The sequence below is a fragment of the Chroicocephalus ridibundus genome, chromosome 3, assembly GCF_963924245.1.
Source record: "Chroicocephalus ridibundus chromosome 3, bChrRid1.1, whole genome shotgun sequence".
Classification (NCBI taxonomy): domain Eukaryota; kingdom Metazoa; phylum Chordata; class Aves; order Charadriiformes; family Laridae; genus Chroicocephalus; species Chroicocephalus ridibundus.
In genome coordinates, this window is record NC_086286.1 from 6,776,295 (window position 1) to 6,796,261 (window position 19,967).

General features: G+C 39.6%; 1 protein-coding gene across 2 annotated transcripts in view; it reads right to left on the bottom strand.

Moving 5' to 3' along the window:
- KIF16B (kinesin family member 16B) overlaps nt 1-19,967 on the bottom strand; it is a 139,531-nt gene that overhangs the window by 24,803 nt on the left and 94,761 nt on the right. For both annotated transcript variants that reach the window (XM_063327863.1, XM_063327862.1), the window contains one exon: nt 14,462-14,551. In XM_063327863.1, coding sequence (XP_063183933.1) covers nt 14,462-14,551 — 90 coding nt within the window. The remainder of the gene's footprint in view (nt 1-14,461; nt 14,552-19,967) is intronic.

Below are 19,967 nucleotides of genomic sequence, written 5' to 3' on the forward strand. Positions count from 1 at the left end.
GCGTTTAAATACAGAATAACTATAAAAATGAACGCTAGGATGTATCAAAGTTCATGCAAACCTTTCGCAGTTCTATAAAATTAGAGGACATCTTTCGAAATATAAGCCGCTACTTGCATAGCTCAGAATTATCAGTCAAGGAAAGAGGTGCAAAAATTGGCCCAAATGGCAAAGAAAATAAACATTAAGTTCTCTATGCAGGCTGTAGAAAGGCAGAATAAGATGGTGCAGAAACAGCATAGGCCAACCCAAAGGATATAATTATTTCACATGTAAACCAGTCAAAACCAAATAAAAACATAGTTAAATACGATTTATAGATGTATTTGGAAAATAAGCATGAAAAAATTGTAACGCATCATGTCCTTGCAACCTTGGTTTTGCTCTCTTGTTCATCTGCCCCTTGCCCCAAGATAGTAAAATACCAGTAGCACATGGCAGACCATGGTCTAAGACAATGGTACATGCTGACCTAGACAGTCTATGGACAAGTTTAACCCATTCTACACTTTTAGCTCATGATTTTGCAAACTAAACATTTCTTTTTTTTTTTTTTTTTCTTTTTTTTTTTCTTCCCATGTAGTCTCAGATCATGGTGCTTGGTTATTTCTTCAAAGAAATGGCAACAACTGCTGGGTTTGCAAAGTCACGTCTTCAAAACTCAACTCATTAATCAGTCTTCATCACTGCATGGCTCAGACCCCACTTCTCAAAAAGATGTTAAAAAAGGAATTTTCTGCTACTGTCTGCGGGGCTTATTTCCCTTTCAAAAACGATTTGGGATTTGATTCATTACCTTCCTGCTGGGATTTCGAGCAAGGCTAAGGAAGTGTCCCTGCAGTAGTACAAGGTGGGCCATGCAGCAGACACCATCTTCGCTGTGGCAGTGCACAGCCTTGCCCCACTCCGCATCACGTTCCTGCTAATGCCACGTTGGCTATCAGGCCACTTTGATCGTACAACGAGAAGTCACAATACCATTTGGCCTAAGCAACAGAAATAGTTTCAGAGAGGAGAATTCGCCAGAGCAGTTTTAACAGCTCTTCCAAAAAAAGGGTGGCTTGTTGCATATGAGCTCATCTCAGTGACATCTGGCAGCATTTATGAAACATCCCTGTCTCGTGTGGCCAACTGATACCATAAATTTCAGTCACCCTTGCCTTGGAGAAATGCTAATAATGAAAACTCATCAAAGAGCAGCAATAATTTCTACTGCTGACTAGATGGATGCCTTTCTGACTACTCAAAATTAATGGCAGATCTCAGGGTCTTAAAGAACAGCTGTCACAGAGAAATACACCTGCAGGCAAAGACGCAGGGTGCCTCTGAGTTTGATTTTTATAGAGAGGAAGCAGCAACTCTCACAACAAACTGCTTACAAGAAGTTAGCTAGCCTTCTGCGTCATGTAAAATGATAAAACCAGAGAAAGCGCAGTGCAAGTACGCAAATGGGAGACTTAAAAGGAACTCCTTAGTGCCCTTTCCAACAGTAAGTCATTGATAGTCACATAGGTGATACGTAACCGTTCACTTCTGGCTACTCTTAGAGATGCTACAGAACTAGCTGCTTTATCACAGGGTGAAAAAACTAGCTGTAAGCCTCACACAAATTTGGGATTTTCGTCCCACTGCCACTGCTGTCACTAGGTAAAGCTTAAAATGAAGGTAAGTAATGAAATGTAATAAAAAAAAGGCACATTTTTCAGGAGCTTGCTTGGCAGAGGATTTTGAATCTGGAGGACGGAAAAAGCAACTATGGGGACCAGAAAGATCACTGTTACTACCAGTTTCACAAGCAATACCCCATTTAGTCCTGCTCTTGAGATCCTAGGCATGGCGGTGAGAATAGATATTTGTTTCCAAGTATAATAAAATTTCTTGGTCAAGCACTTGAAGATAAATGGCTTAGAAAGCAAGACCCATGTATATACCGCATATACATGGAAAGCTCAAAGACACACTCGATTAAAATTGCCATGGTACCAAAGTCAACATCATTATTCAGGGCAGGGGAGAGAACAGGGATGTGCTTAACTATTGCAAGTATTTAGGTTTGGATTACGTGTAATTTCACAATTACTGTCTGTCAGATGCTCTCTAGAAGGCTATAATATTTCTGTCCCCAACAAGCACTGCATCACTGAGTCTGGGTACGAGTGATGCAGCTCCACCTACACGAGTTGCAGTAACCCAAGAAAGCAGGGGAAAGCTAAAAGACCACATGATTTTTAAATTTTTTTTATATATATATATTTTTTTTTTTTTTACAGTGTCCTTACAATTTATAGCACATAAGAGTTTTCAGGTACAATCAGAATGGAAATTATGCTACTCTACATATGTAAATAAAACCCTGCAATACAGTAGTTTGCAATTGCTTTAACAACACTGGTACTATTCAAAAATTGAACTGAACTTAAAAGTATTCTTATTTATTCCCTGATTTAAAAATAAAAATAAAATTTGAGTTAGAATTGAGTGAGCAATTTAAAATACCGCTGAAGTTTTGCTGTATTTTTTTCCAAAAAAAAAAAAAAAAAAGGACATAACAAGAGTAGGACATGCAGTGTTCAGATGCAGTTTGAAAGAAATTCAAAGTATTTCATAGAAAATACAGAGCGTACACTCAAACAGCCTCAAAGCACCTGCATTGCTGACAGCACTGCACAACACAAACTATAAAGGTATCATTAATACCCAGTAGTACCTACAACTAAGTATGATAGAAAAGAAGAGATTCAATACAGAAAAAAAAGTGGCCAAAGAGAACCGTAGCTTTGATTCTTTTTATCATTCACAGCGTCATAACCATTTATAAATAATCTTGAATTAATTGACTGTTTTAACACTGGCTCACGAAGTTTGGCGCCCATGAAAAGCGTGTTTTTTCATCTCGCTCACACTAACATCACCAACATCACCGTAAGGAATTCTGTTTTTCAGACGTGGCCAGACAGCTTCCCCTCCGCACTGTTATTTCTGGCTTTGGTTCTGAAATACACCCTACAATAAACTGGACAACATCCTCCACTTTCAGTCTTCTCCTCTTGACGTTTTCAATTCCATAGCTGCAGCTCAATATTTCTCCTCACAGCCCCTGCTTCTTTATGTTTATTTTCATATTAAACCACAAGAGATTGTATTTTATTGATTTTTGTCATGCAGGGATGTCTAATAAATTTTACTGCTTGGGCTTTCTTGCTCTGGGCTCTGTAGTGGGACAGACAATTCTCTCTTGTAAGATGGAGCCTTCTGTACGTTCTGTGTTGCAGAGACAGATGGTAAAAGATCCTTCCAGATTTATTTTTTTAAATGTATTTACATTACAGCAGTCAAGAAAATATCCTGAGAATCTTAGAGGAAGATCTCATTGTGAATACAAAACCGAAGGCTTTTAGAAACTCATTTAGAAACTATACCATCAGCTGTACAGGCCTGAGAAATTTGTTCTCTTCCTTTCTTCTAAACTCAACCCATTTTTAATTAAGAAACACAATATTATTTTCACTATAATCGAGTCTGAAAGCTCATTAGCCGTAACGTGATAAACTAATATTTATGAAAGACCCTTAAATAAAAGAAGCCTCTTGTAGAATGTGACAATGCTAGCCATAAGGTTGGGTTTAGTGGTTGGGGTTTTTTTTGTTTGCTTAGTTTTTTAAAGCAAATTCACCATTTAACCGGCCTAACATATTAAAAAGGGTGATATTTACAACAGAACGCTGCAGTTCCAATTAGTGGCTCTCAGTGCTTCACTAGTAATTGCCCTCTCTCGGATGGACCCTGGACCTGACTTCTCACCTCACCCTGCCAGCTGATCCCTGACTGTCAACCGGAGGAGGGGGCCCTGTCACCGTCCTGGCCCTGCTCAGGTACTGCTAGACCGTGCCCTGGCCACCGAGGTCCCCGCTGCGACCTGTGCTGCAGCCACCCTCACCTCCCAGCTTGTCTCCCATTGTGGGACAGCCCCCACCTTCCTGCTCCCTGGCATCTGTGCAGGATCCTCCACAGCAAGAAGGTCAGGGAAGGAGACTCACCTCGGGTGCTCTGAAATGCCACCTGAAGGCACTGATCTCTCTATAGTGAGCACAAATGGGGCCTACAGAGACAAGGAACCGTGCTTCAATTTAACTTGTACACCCCAAAAACGTGAATGACAAGGTCAACACCTCAGCATAAAATACATATCATCTTTGAGTCTTCAAGAGCAGCTAGATAAACTATAAACCATAAATGTACATTAAAACGTGTAACAACTGTTATCAAATACAGAGGGGGAGAACTGTTTTTTTAGAAGCTTTTCTTTCTTGCAGACTACATCGGCCTTAGCTGAACGGGGTCTCCATCAGTTAACAACTGCCTGTATCTCAATTCTGTTTTGATAATAAGTCACTCAATACAGGAATGCCAAAATAAACAGCTAAATATTCTTACTGTACGGCAAAATCTGCAACCTGTATTTCCTTGTCCATTCTCCCAGTGGTTCTAAAGAGAGGACAACCCTGTAATATATCCTGCTCAAATCCTGCCATGTGAGGCTCAAGAGAAGCTTGGTATAATCCTCCAGATTAGGCAGTGAATAAAGTTTATCACAACAGCTTCCCATCTGCAGTTGTGTCAGTAATACCATCTAAATGAAAAAAATGCAGTGGGCAGCACAGTTGGAACCAGACAGTTTTTGCTACTATCTATGCTATTTGTTCAAAACTAACCTGGGTATTTTCACAAAAACTAGAGTTACAGCTGGGTCATCATATCCTAAATCAACTGAAACCAAAGGCTTTGACTTGAGAAGTCTACTTAATCTAGCAGTATATCCCTGACCCACACAGTGAGAACAAGCTTTTCTTCACAAAAGCCTTAGAAGGCAGCGAGGCTGTCAATAACAGCTAATGATTAATGGAGAACAAGTCTTAGAGGCCTCCAAAGCAAGGCCATCGTTAAAAAAAAAAAAAAAAGGAAGAAACAGCAAGAACTCAAGTCCTCCCTTCTGCCATTCACTAAGCAGGAAGAAAATAGAGAGACAGAGCTGCAGCCTAAGGTGTTCCCCAAGCCTACAGACAGTCAGGAGCAGCTAAAGAACAGCTGAATCTCAGCGAGCACTCATAGAATCATAAAATCACCCAGGTTGGAAGGGACCTTTCAGATCATCGAGTCCAACCATCAACCTAACTCTGACAAAAACCATCGCTAAACCATATCTCTAAGCACTATGTCTGTCCATCTTTTAAATACCTCCAGGGATGGTGCCTCAACCACTTCCCTGGGCAGCCTGTTCCAATGATTAATAACCCTTTCAGTGTAAAAATTTTTCCTAATATAACTTTAGGTCACATTGTCCAGGAAAGGTTCTTCTCAGAGGCATTCCTCTCTTGCAGACAGCTGTTATCCACTTAAAACTATTTTACTGGTAAAACAACATGAATATTTTGATATCATACAAATTCACTACATAATTGAGCAGAGTCTCGAAAATCCGATTATCAAATAATCAAAGCAATTACTCTGTCAAATGGTTCACAAATTAGGAGATGAAGGACTTGGCCCCTCTCAAGATGCTTCTTTTTTCAATTTCTACATTACTAATGTATAAGACTTTTGCACAGCACAATCAGTGAAACCTGGCATTTGATGTTAGTCTTGGTCTTGTGCTCAAGTTAGTCTTGTCTTGTGCTGAATTTATCAGAAGACCTATAAAGCTAACAGTATTTTCCCCACAGAACTGTTTGGAAACTCACAGGTTTTGTTAGCTGCTCAGGACAAAAAAAAAAAAAAAAAAAAAAAAAGTCTCATCATCAACCAAAACACAGGAAGGAGGAAGGGGAAGGAGGAGAGAGAGAAAGAAACTGTGTTTCTGCAGAATTGCCTCTACCAAGCCAAGGAAAATTTGCTGCACAAATCTAGCACCCAAAACCACAATAATCACAAATTAATCCCAAAGCCGGGCTTTCATGAGGCTCTTACACATTCAGATTCAGTTTTACGACAAGAAATTCACACACTGAATTCATTTTCCCCACTAGAAATAGACTGGGGATTGCTTATTATGTCGGAAGCAAATATGCCAAGGGGTTTGCTGTGCCTCAGATGTTCCAGTCCTGGTTAGCAACTATGAATTCAGAGAGACCACATGGAATAAATACACTCCCCCTTAATCAAACTTGCACTGAACTACATGATACAGTTTTCACACTTTACTTATGGGAACAAATTCTCCTGTTCATTTGTAGACTGGTGTACGGAGCAAACTTCTATGATTTCTTTTAAGATTATCGGCAAGCCAAAAGTTTCGTGCTGCAGAAAGAATGGCCAGATAAAGCATTTAAAGATCTACCTCTTCAATCACTTCTGTAGCTAGTGGCAAACTACAGCTGATATGGAAATACTACATATATAAACCTGCAGGCTTTCAGAACGCTCTGCACATAATATAATTAGGAAGGGAGCTGGAAACATGCATGTGACAAAATATTCTTCCTGTGTATGTACTTCCCGGCTGTTATAAGTGACAAGAATATGAATGTTAATTATCTATACCATAATTACTGTAATTTGTACTAAATAAAGGTGAAGGCTATAATCACATGCATGTATAATAGTATTATATGGTTTACACACAGATATGTATTCTAAAAATTACTACTTTATTTTTCTTTCAATATTTACGGAAAGATATATTACCAAGGGCAGGAACATTCCAGTCTAGAAAGTAAAAATTAAGGTCTGCCATTAGTTTAGGATATATATTTCAAAAACTATTTTCTAAATGCTTTTCTATATACTTATGATTCTGCCAGAGATATTATTTTAATACACATCATGGCAGTTGCTATTTATAAGCACATCAATGTTGCAAACAATTTTCACTTCAATCTGTGCCCAGAAAATACCGTTTCCAGCCAAAAAAAGATTTTAGACTGTTTATGCATTCTTAGTGTTTGTCCTAAGGTTGTCATATTAAATTTGTTATGCCTCTTTCTAAATATCAATCTCAACAATCATCGAACTTGTGAACGGATTGGGACTTCAGTCACCGCAGCATCAAGGCTTTGGCATAAGCATTGCAGGTTTCAGAACAAACTCATTTTAAATATCATCTTAGAAGTTTTTAGCTACAGTTAATTACAGCTATAGCGCTTTACGCTACTTATAGTTGAACACTGGAAGCATCCAAATGTCCAGAGTTTTGCATTCAATGTGAGCGTACCAGCTAAATCTTATATATTAATTAAATATACAGTTACTGATGCCAGCAAATGAGAAAATCCAATGGTAAAACCAGCAGAGCTTCAGGCCGGCCAGCTCTGATGCAACAAGCTTTTGAGTTGTGCTGCCAAAGCAGCTCCTAAGCTCCAGGACCTCACTGGTTACACGGCAACTGGCTCGCCAGCCCTGCAAGCCAAGTGCCTCAAAGTTATTGCTTCCCCATCCTTTTTCCCTTTCAAAGTAATCCCGGGAGATTAACAAAAATTTTACATTTAATGAAACGCTACAGCTGCACAGTTACAAAGCAGAATTGGAGCAGCCAGACAGCCAAGATCCCAGCCCAAACGCTGCCTTAAGCGCTCTGCACAAGTCTGTGCTGCCTTACGCTCTGGTCCCGTTTTAATCGCTCTGCTTGCATTCTTCCTTAGGAAGGAGAACTCCGCATCTCCGATAAGACTTTTAAAAATGATTTAATAATTACAGAAATACATAGAAATTGCCTAATTATCTTTGAGGCTATCGGGGAGGAAGTATAAAAATCCCTAAACTCCCATATACCGTGTCTTGAAAGTTAGTCAAAAATTGCATTTTTCTGTCAGCGATCCTGGAATCTCTTCCAGAATCCATGGATGCTCTCCTAAAATTAATGGCTTCACCTCAGACTCATCCCCTCACCATTATCTGTGCCAGCACTTTGTGTTGAAGATTTCTTCCACTTATTACTTAGCAAGTAATTATCACTTAGTACTTATCAAGTTACTGGCACAGGCTGCCCAGAGAGGTGGTGGAGTCTCCGTCTCTGGAGACATTCCAAACCCACCTGGACGCGTTCCTGTGCAACCTGCTCTGGGTGACCCTGCTCTGGCAGGGGGTTGGACTAGATGATCTCCAGAGGTCCCTTCCAACCCCCGCCATTCTGTGATTCTGTGACAATGTGATCGGTCAGTGGTGGCTACACGAACAGTTCATGCCTCTTCATTCATCATTACAGAGTTGAATTACTCCTAAACAATATATAGGACTCAAAAAAGAGGCTAAAAAGAGCTTAAGAAAGGATTACAAAACTACTGTCTGTTCTAGTTTAATAGCAAACACATACATAGTATGTTGGGTGGTTGTGGGAAGTATGGATGGATGAATCAGAAACTGGCTTCACTGAGATGCAAAATATTTCTTGTCTCTATTCTTTGAGATGCAAAATACTTCCAGCAAAAAAATGGACAGACTACTTTTGAGTTTTGAAAAAAAAAATCAGAAATATTTTAAAATATTTTTAAAATAAGCTTGCAACAAATGTTTTGAATTCAACCCTATTTTCAAAAACATTCACATACTATTTTTGGAAAGCGTGAGAAATATTTTCCGCTCGTTGAATTTCATGCAATTCATAGAAGTATGCAAAGCAAAGAGCAGCCTGTTAACTCCTCCAGTTGACGAGAGCCTCAAGTTCACTCAAACAGAATGATACTCTGCCAAAGAGACTTCTCAGAAGCAGAGGAGATATTATCTTCAGAAATAAAAAGAAGGAATATAGCTCTCATTGACACTACCATTGAGAGCCTTTCCTCCAGAACACTACACTAAAAAAAAAAAAAAAAAAGGAAACCAGACAGGATTTTTCCCTAATGGTTATAAAATACTTACTGTGGCTGAAAAACACTGTCATCCAAGCAACAATCTCTACTCCTAACCTATGCGATTCATGATATTGATGTGTTACTGCAATGTATCGCACACACTCATTTTCCTGGTGGGAACAGCAGATGTGGGTAGAGGCAGATCACATGGCTTGAAGGCTTAACTTTACGTAGATGTTCCTTCTGCTTCAGATATGGATATTATGCACCCATTCAGTCATGCGAGATGATAAAAACCAGACCAGCAGAAGGGGAAGCTGGCTCAATTACAACCTGAAAATCTTTAAAAATTATAAGTGGTCCTTCTGTGGTTTAGAGTGTTTAATATCTTCATCAACAACACAGACCAAGGTGAGTGCTGCGGTCAGCATACCTGAGGGATGGGATGCCATCCAGAGGGACCTGGGCAGGCTTGAGAAGCGGGCCCATGTGAACCTCATGAGGTTCAACAAGGCCAAGTGCAGGGTCCTGCACTTGGGTCGGGGCAACACCTGCTATCAATACAGGCCAGGGGATGAAGGCACTGAGAGCAGCCCTGACAAGAAGGACTTGGGGGTACTGGTGGATGAAAAGGTGGACATGAGCCGACAGCGTGCACTTGCAGCCCAGAAAGCCAGCTTTATCCTGGGCTGCATCAAAAGCAGCGTGTCCAGCAGGTGGAGGGAGGTGATTCTGCCCCTCTACTCTGCTCTGGTGAGACCCCACCTGGAGTACTGCGTCCAGCTCTGGAACCCTCAGCACAGGAAAGACACATTGGAACGGGTCCAGCAGAGGGCCACGAAGATGATCAGAGGGCTGGAGTACCTCCCCTGTGAGGACAGGCTGAGAGACTTGAGGTTGTTCAGCCTGGAGAAGGCTCTGGGGAGACATTATTGTGGCCTTTCAGTATTTAAAGGGGGCCTACAGGAAAGACAGGGACAGAATTTTTAGCAGGGCCTGCTGTGATAGGACAAGGGGCAATGGTTTTAAACTAAAAGAGGGTGGATTTAGACTAGATATAAGGAAGAAATTCTTTACAATGGGGTTGGTGAAACACTGTCATAGGTTGCCCAGAGGTGGTAGGTGCCCCATCCCTAGAAACATTCAGGGTCAGGTTAGATGGGGCTCTGGGCAACCTGATGGAGTTGAAGATGTCCCTGCTCATTGCAGGGGGCTTGGACTAGATGACCTTTGAAGGTCCCTTCCAACCCAGACTATTCTATGATTCTGTGAGACTGTGAAAGATACAATAATGTATTTATATACAGACCTCCATTCATCAAATACAAATACACAAATTATTGCTTATTCTGTTGAATAAGCCAGAAGTCAATAGCTTTGGCACTCCTGCAGAAGTCTTGCCTACAGACATATGTCCTTATCTCCATGAATGAGTCTATAAATGCAAGCATACCATTTATCTTCTCTTTGGCAGGTATCCACGGATTTGACTAATATTTTAAGTGAAGAATCACTATTACTAATAAAAATGCATCAATAGCAGGTCCTTCCCTTAACACCATGTAGAGATTTTTACGCACCCAAAGATGTTTCAAGAAGATTGACAGGGAACTCCATAAGCAGAGCCTACAGTGAAAACCCCACAAAACCCAACTTAGACACCTTGCTCCAAGTAGGAATTAAGGACTCCCACAATAAGGAGGGACTTCATAAACGTTGGATTTTGGTAGGTAAAAACAAATAGACAATTGTTCCTCTGCTCTCCTTTGAAAGAGGGAAGAGATAAGAAAGCGTGAAGAAGGGAGCACTGGCCATCACAACAGTACATCACTCAACCTTGCTGAACTAACAGAGATGGGAGAGTGGGTTTTCCCCTCACAGCAAGACACTGATCAGGAAGGGAAGGTTTTCTGCAGAAACCAGCACTCTGGTAGAATTTCAAAACCATGAACTGATAAGAAAAGATAAAGAGGAAGGAAAAAAAGGAGAATCTTACTCTGAAAGTTCTCACTTCTCTATTAAAGACCCCGTTTGCTCCTGTTTCTGACTAACAAACAAGAAGTACACTCATTACAGAGACTACTGCAACTGAAAGCCAAGCATGGTCTTAATTAGAATTCCAAAAATAATAAGGGAGTCATTAATAATGTAGCAGTGTAAGAAAGCTGAAGCTGGGCAAATGACAATCATGCAGACCGAAAAAAAAACCAGGCACCGTTAAATGCTTGGTGCTTATCTGTCACTGGCATGATCTCACCCTGCTGCAGCTTCTTCAGTCTTTCAAAATTTGCATATGACATACTTCAATTAGATATCCAGTTGTCAGCAGCCACTTAATTACATTAGAAAAAACGTGCAGGTGTATAAAATATGTGGCATATTGTAAGACTGGAAGACGTTAGATAGTTTCCGCTTCTGAAAGAGACACTTTTTTTTTTTTTAAACTTTCCTAATAAATCAGTTTGCCAATACACTCCTATGGGAATTCAGTGGCAGCAACACGAAATGCAAGATCAGCAAATTATTAAAATACTGATGTAGTAACTCAGAGCTCAGCAACTAATGAGCTGTAAAGTTCACTTCTAAAAGCAGGACACTCATACATTAAACACGTCCACAGTATTTTCGCTGTTCATTATAAATATTAATTTAGAGTTGGAAGGTGAACTATGCAAGATAAAATTTAACTCTGATGGATTCTGATAACATCGCTTTTAAGGATCAACTTTCTTTGGAATAATATACTGTAACTAAGTACGCAACTTTGCCAAGTTTGGTATTAAAATGCATTTTAGCATCATGGTAAATCCCAAATTAGGTCAATGACAGATGAGCAGACGCAGACAGATGATTTTCAATTTACCAAACAAACTGAACTCCTACTCACGTTGCAAAACTAATCCAAAATTAACATAAATTAAGGCTATTTTAAATAAAGGTAAAAATATGGGAAGCTATCCATCATTCACATATGTAACATCGATAATGAGATTCCTTCAAAGAAAACAAACACCAAATCTTCAAGACAGCACAGGATATTATGTTTCATCTATCGCAATGTGCTCTTCCCCTCTGATAAACAAGGACACAGTAGTTTATAGAAATGCTGACAAGTAGAAGAAACCAACTGCGTATTAGCTAGGTTTCTTCTGCCCACAAACTTGCCATTTCCTCGTGGTGCCCTGAGTGCCACAGCTGGAGTGGACACAAGGCGACAGCCTGTACTACGTAAAATAAAGAAGACAACATCAGTGCTGCAAGGGCTTCCAGAACAGGTACTTAAGCGACAGTACCTCTCTAAAAGCAGTAGATGACATGATCAAATTCTTATCTCACTTCTCCTGAACTTTAGTGTGCTTTGTCCTTGGCAAAGATACGCATACTTGAACCTCACTGGTAATTTATTGAAGGCTGTTGTGGAGTGGAGGCTTGATAAAGGCTGGAAGAAGATACTACTAAAGCTATAGATCTCTTGTTTCAGAAAATAATGTGACCAAACATGTCTTTTAAGTATATTAGAAGCCAAAACACATTACTATGTTTCACCAAAGAGTATGATATTTTAGGGAAAGTTATATTGTCAAACTTAATAGACTTGGTATTTGCCCCGACTTACAAAAATTGTTGAGAAGGGAACAGATAACTTAATAAAACATACTATGAAGCGTTTCCTATGTGGAAATTTGAAATTTAATCACCTGCATAGTTAAACCAATAATTCCTTTAACGTACTAGATATGAATCTCAGTAAGTTTACCTAAGACACAGACATATGGCGACACAGAAGTGTCAGTAAGAAACCAACTGGCACGTTAAACTAGAGAATGTATTAACCTTGCAAGCATGACCACCAACCACAGGAAGAAGCTAAAAAACAAAAGCAGCAAAAGAAAATTGCCTATATAAGATATGTATAAAGTGAGTGGTGTAGAGAATGGAAAATATAGATAAAATCCTCAGGGAAAATATTAATTATGACTTATTAATTACAACAAAAATAACTTCAGCTAGGAAGACTCCAAGACGAAGAAAGCTATATACCTTTAGCTCTAGACTGGGGTTTCTTTCCTCATTTGTATATAGTTGTATGTTCTTGGATGCTGGACTTTATTTTGACCTATTAATACCACTCCTATGTTCCCATGGTTCTTCGAAACAAACAAAACCCAAGAAAACTCCCACTCCCTCCTGTAACACCAGAAAAAGCCTGAGTTTCTACTGTGAATCACAAACGTTTGATTCAAAGAGGTGACATGAATACGCTGCAGCACACAGGACATTTTAATAGCGGCTTTAAGAACATCAGATTTCTCCTGAATCTGATTACTACATATAAGAAAGAAGCTGATCTCCCTCTGACATAACCGTAAAAGCCAAATTCAATTACTCCTCAATTTACTGTCAGGACCGATAACAGACTCTGAAAATGACTACTCAAACACATATTTTCCTAAACGGGGAAGATCAGTCTGCAGAGGGATTCAGGTGGCCCCTTTCTTTTTCAACTGGATGACTGCCTAGCTGTTTTTTCAAGAGTTAGATGCAATTAGGATATTACCGTTGACAGACTATAACTCTAGCATTCCAGAAGAAGTGGCAATTCATTCGAATCTAAAATATGATACTGATGTTCATTCACAAGTAATATTTTTAAAAGCATTTGTGGAAAGAGAACATTTCGATTTTCCATTCAAAACTCATTTTTACCTTTAAAATTTTGACCTAGTTTTCTTTTCTCTCTTTTTTTTTTTTTTTTTTTTTTTTTTGAAACTTTTCTTTCGGTATTTGGTGCGTGGCAGTTTCAATTTCGGGTTTTCATAGTGTTTTGGAATGTGAATGATCTTAAGTCCCAGAATCCTTACAAAACACAGATCTACATATTTTACTCTTTAAAACTCAAGGTCGTTCCATGCTCAGTTAGTTTTTAGCTTAAAGAATATGTCAATGAAGACCAAGAAAGCATTTGCACAGGATTGCATCTCTCTCTTTTTCGAGCATATTGGTGTTTTTTTTAATATATTGCCCATGAATATATGGCCCAGGCTTCTTTACTTGTGCTAACTCTCAAGTCAGGATCACTTCCACTGCTTGAAAGATTTATTTCTTCTAATATCCAAGGGAACATGTAGAAAGGAAGCCAAATGTTAATAATTAAAAGTTAGATGTGGAAACCAAGAACTGTAATTCTACAAACGCTCGCTCCGACGAAATAAAGCTCTGTCAGGCACAGCTCCTCATATCCTGAATGCCCAGAGTCTCCGAGGTGGTCAGAAAGATCAATTTTCCATTTTGCAGAAACCTGGAAGCCGCTATTACAAAAAGGTATCTGTGGAACAACGCTCTTCTGTTAAATGAGGAGTTGTCAGGATGACACGATCTGACTGCAAGTACCTTGCAACGAACAAAACAGGAACCTCCAGGGAACGATGCCAGTCAGCAGCAAAGGGAATTAATGCCTCGAGGCAACACACGGAGTCACAGTTTCACTGCAACATCCATCCTGTATCTAGCAGCCTTGAATCTTTAAACTGCTGAAGGGCTTGCCAATCTTACTAGAAGCATACAGATGAGAGGAATATTGGTTTTGAGTAAACTTCTTTCAAAAAAGAAAAAAAAACCCTTATTTTCAAGTCTCTACGTCTACCCTTTTCTGCAAAAGAAGATTTACCAGAACTTACCTCTGGGTACTTCAGTTTTAAAGTTTTATGCATTTCCCGAAAACGACTGTACCGCCTGAACACTGTCCACGTCTCATCCAGGACTGTTATCTGTATCAGACGATAAAAAAAAGAAGAAACAGAAGTAAAACCACACAATGCCTAACACTAAAAACCACGCAGTACACAAGGTTATCAGACTAAAACAGACAATTCTTAGTTCCCTTAAATTCATAAGCTTTCATAGGTTTACTTAATTTTTCTTTCATTACAGCGACAGAACCGTATTTATTAAGGAATGCTGATTGCAAAGCAAAAAAACTGAACGCGTTTATTCCTTATTCCGGTGTGGTTTGACAAGGCTGTAAACACATTAAAATATCCCCAATCACTCCTTGGTGCATCTACGCAGCTCACAGCATTACAATCAGCGGGTGCGCCATTAATGAATGAATAACACCCAGCACAACTGTAATATGGCCTCTCTATACATCCATAGAAATGTATATATTCTCATACACGCACACACACGTATACACAGATACACACACAAATAATAAATACAAGTTTCTCGGACACACAGAACTCATTATCACATAGAATGGGATTCCAATTTGTCAGGCAAAAAATTATATATGCCGGCTTTCAGTAGAAGACATTACTTAAAAGCATTCTGTGCCTGTGTCATCAACATGTTGATGAACATCCCGTTTATACAGGAAGTTTCATTAAAATCAACAGAATTATTCCCGTGAATAAAGCGCACAGCAACAGGAGCGAAGGGGGAGGGCAGGCCAACCTTGCCATCAGTTATTCACCAAATCCCGGCTGAACCTGAGAAACCAACCGACATTTCAGGGAATGAAAATTTTTCTCTGTTTGAAATTAGGCGAAATGAAAGAAATTTGTAAGTGGGTCACAAAAGTCCTATGACTGGAGCCTTTGATTTTACAGCGAGGTCTTTCTGTAGCTCTGGTGATCCAAGGGTAGCAAGAAGCAATGCAGCAGGGAGACGGGGCATTTTTCTACACCACCTAGTAGAGGTGGAAAAAGCCAACTGGCATTGCCTAAACCTGAAAAGACTGTTGCTTTTTTAATCTAACAGGCCTGATAAGCGATATTGCCTCTGCCTAGCTATGAATTTAATGCGTGAAGATCAAAAATAAGCATTTTCACAAAATGCATTTCACAAAGACGCAGGCTTGGATTCTAATCCTATAGTGACTCCTAAAACGAGCCAGTAGATCCCCTCACTACTGAGCGTGCCGAAGTTACAGAGGGACAGAAAATCACAGTGGAGCAAGATAATCAAGTAAGAGAAAAAAAAAAACAAACAAACAAAAAAAACCCAAAAAAAACCAACCCAGAGCCCAAGCACTGCTCTTGACAACTGCTACTTCATGTTCACAACAAATTCATCTCTGGTCCACCCTTCCCCATCCCTGTCGCCTTTGCTGGTGTATACGCAGCAGGGAAACCAGGCAAAGTGGTTTGGAAACCAAAAATTATTGCATGTCTTAGGACATCAGGAACCAAGCTTTTTGGTTTTGCTTTGTTGGTGGTTTTTTTTCCCCCTACATTTACCTCTATTTTTAACTGAAAGATCTAAGTAAACAAAATTGGCCTTCTCAAAACTTTTCACAAATATTAAAACGTAGGTTCTTCTAGCACATCTCCATAAAGTAGATTAATTATTTTGGATAAAAGTCATCTTCCATGTCACCAATAAGCTTGCCTGCTACTAGGACATCTGCACGATGGACTATGTTACCTTACTAAAAAAATTCACGCAGTTGCCCTCCCTCAATATATTGTTAACAGCATCTCAAACTTTACAAATCAAGTGAATGGATTTAACATGAGTAGGGCAGGCTTAACTAAAAAACTAAAAAAAAGTAACTATTCAGGAATAAGCAAGCTGCGCTGATCTTGATTAACCAATTAACCACTTTGTTCTGAATAATTACTTTAATATAAAGGGCTTTGTGGTTTTAATATTCAAGTAAACATCAGAGTGCAATGGATAATCATAAAATAAAGATGTTACACCTTCTGCTTTAATTCCGTATTTTAATAGTTCTGACTTGTGAAATTTTGCTGTGATAATTTCATTTGTACATGATCTTTATTCAAAAGTGACCACTGTTTCCCCCTAGGTTTGTCACAGAAGCGTGCCTTTAGGGGAGCCATCCAGCACAAAGCATCCAAGGACTGTTCGAGCTGCACAGCCTGGGGAAGAGCGTGTATGTCAGCTCGCCAATCCAGTTGTCAGCTCTGCATCTGGCAGCTCTCTAGGTGACAAGGTGGTACCAAACTCACCCAAATCAAATTGCCTGCAGCCAATTATTTATCAGTTTTCTTCTGCAAAGTTTAATAAACGACTTGTTAGAGATGGACAGGAAGGAAAACAGGAAAACTGAAGGATTTTCTGCAGAGCGTTCCCTGGTGGCTTGGCTAGACCTGACTCCGGTCCCTGTCATCCTCTTCGTTTACTTTCCTAATTCTTGTAATGAGACTAGCAGGTAACGTATTGCAAAATTGTATTGTTGTTACTGCCGATATTATTGGAAAATTAATTTCAAAGCTAAACAAAATCTTAACCTGTCCCCAAAGCTCAACAAGAACGTTATTAGAATCAATAGGAGATTTACAAGGCACTTGGCATAGCAATAGCATTTCCAGAACAGGGCCTTTTACTTCTACAGCCGATCCGACCAGTTTGGGCTGGGATTCTTTTCCCCCATTTAAAAAACGCTGTATGGCAGACTATGTAGGCTCTGTATGTCTGGGACTGAGACATATTCAAATCTTTTGAACAGTAGCAAGTAAAGCAAATTTTAAAAGCCCTTTACTTTTTACCTGTAATTTGCTAATGTGGTAGTTAAAATATTTTCTTAATTAAAAAAAAAAATATGGTTGAGTAAACCTGTAGGACAGATTTTCAAAATACTCTTATCTGGGCACTATTGTGATCAGACACTTGCCTCAGAATTGTGACTTTTGTCTTTTTATTCAAGCTTACCATTTCCTATGTAAAACTTAAAAATTTGAAAGGAAGTACCACAGTCCTGTCTCCTTGAACTCTTCTTCTGCACGATGATTGCCAGGAAATAACCTAACAGACGTTTTCAGCTTTCACAGTAAAGCATGTCAGAATTTGTTCCCCTTGTGCTCCACAGAAATATAATAAAAACCCACAGGTGGGGAGGAAATATTCCAACCTGATTCTGAAGCAATCAGAAAGAACAGAACACGCCCACTTTACTTATCTGGGCTGGTTAAACTGTCTGCAGTAATTGTGAAAATTCACATTTCTCAAAACAAGCCTTGTTGAAACTGTTCCTCGTGCTGTCTATGAATACAGCACCTGAAAAACTAAAACTTGCTTAAAAATTTCTTGGAAAATTTTTTGTATTCATTATTGAGAGGATTAATCTGACAAAGTTGAGGACGGAAGGACAGATTAAGCTTTTTTTTTTTTTCTAATTTAGATACATATGGGGCATGCAGAATTTTCTTTAAGAAATACGTATCAGTGAGCATTGCTGCTGCTGTACTCCAATTCTGCAATAGCTCACTGAGCTCACAAAGAAACTGTGACTACAAACACTGATATTTTGAGCAGACCCACCCTGACATTTGGCTGACCAGAACTGTGACCGGACCTGGAGAAAAGCACTGCTTTGGGGTGCATCTGCCTGGATCTTCTCCGTAGAGAACTTGGCAAAGAAAGATGACTGAACGGCTTTGAAACACAAGAAAAAGCCAGTTTTGAAAGAATATCAAACAGGATAAATAAAATGAGAGAACTCGGAACGACGAGGGAAAGCTGAATAAAAATGAGAAGGCTTATCTACAAACTTTCCTTCTTGTCAGAGGATCCCCTGCAGGACTGGGCTTGATTCCAGGCTTTGCTTCCCTCACCTGCTCTCGGGAGACCCCGGTTGCCTTTATGTGAGCGGGAGTTCCCCCTTTCCCTGCTGCCTGGCTGCTCCTTTGCCCTCCACAGATACTGCCTGCAGCCACAGGCACTGTCTGTGACAGATGCCAACGGTCTTATCCGCGCAAAAGCTCTTCCCACATGCTGTTTCTAGCTCAGCCTTCTCTGAATATTTCACGTATCACAACAAGATGAAAGGAAGAGGAGAATACAAGAATAGTGTGTTGGTACTCTGACTCAGCTCTAACATCAATATGTTCAGACCTGATTAAGTTACTACTGTTTCATCGTGTCTTTAAAGACAACATATAAAACCGTCACTCAAATGGAAGGTTTTTTTGGAAATGTATCTATTCATGTTGAATTCTTAATAGCAGATGAGCACAAACAGCTCTGTGACATCTCTTGCTGCAAAAGGAGAAGGTGCTATCTTAACTCTAATAAAGTACGGGCTTCGTTTTGATTTTGAACTCTCTCCAATAGGTTCTCCTGAGAGTCACTCAACATCTTAAAGTAGGATCTGTATCCAGTGGAAGAACCTGAGTGGATAGACCGTCTCGTTGGCCTGTTCCAAACTGTTGTATATGCCTAGATGGACAAGATGGTGAACCTGCACTAAAAGAAAACATTTTTGGATGGTATGTTCAGGTTGAAAGACTTATGAACTGACCGTGACGCTGACAAGAAAAGTGGAACTCACTCTCTCCCTTTTGGTGTATAAAGGAAATCATTTTTACTACTGCATGTCACGAAAAGAAACTTATATATTTGTTACATATAGAAATTTATTATATTTATTCCCCTATACAGCAATATGCCAGGATTTAACTATGAACACAATGACTAGAAACATCTGCTGAAGAAAATACTTACAAGATACCTAGGATTCAAGGGTTTACAATTCAGCTCAATCAACCCTTGCCCCTTCGTCAGATTTCGAAGTGCTGTTACATGCAAATAGGTCACCTACCCATTTTCCCAAGAGCAAGAGGAACCTTGGTGAAGAAAACTTACTTGGGAGCTGGCAAAGGAAATGAAATTAACAATGCCCCAGCTCTTCCCAAAGACTGACATGTATTCTAGTATGAGACCACCTGAAAATAAACTTGAAGAAAGTAAAGTAAGGCTGAAATAAGGAATTATTTCAACAACTGACACAGCATCCTCACCCATCAAGAAGCGATGAAATAGACGGGTACACATTCTCTTCTCCCTGCCCTGTCTTCCTACCTTCCTGATTTTTAAGGCAAAAGAAATCACGAGGCCATATATTCTGATTTCCCGCAGAATAAAATTAACAGCAGCTGGAGATTAATACAGATCAAATTCGAGCTGGGAGCTCTGCAGGGGAAAGGTTTAAAATAGAAAAGTTTGAGGAAGGTCTGCGGATTGTAGCCTGGAGCCAAATCCTGACCACAGCAAAAGCAGCCCACTGTGACAGAGAGGCCTGGAGGCAAAGGAAAAAGCAGAAACAGCTGAATGATTTGTGTAAGGGAATGACTGTAAGAAACACCCCAAAGATTGCCAAACTAAGGTCCATAGGAGCTTCAACAAAAATATTTAGTGCTCTAAGGACGCTGACAGGAA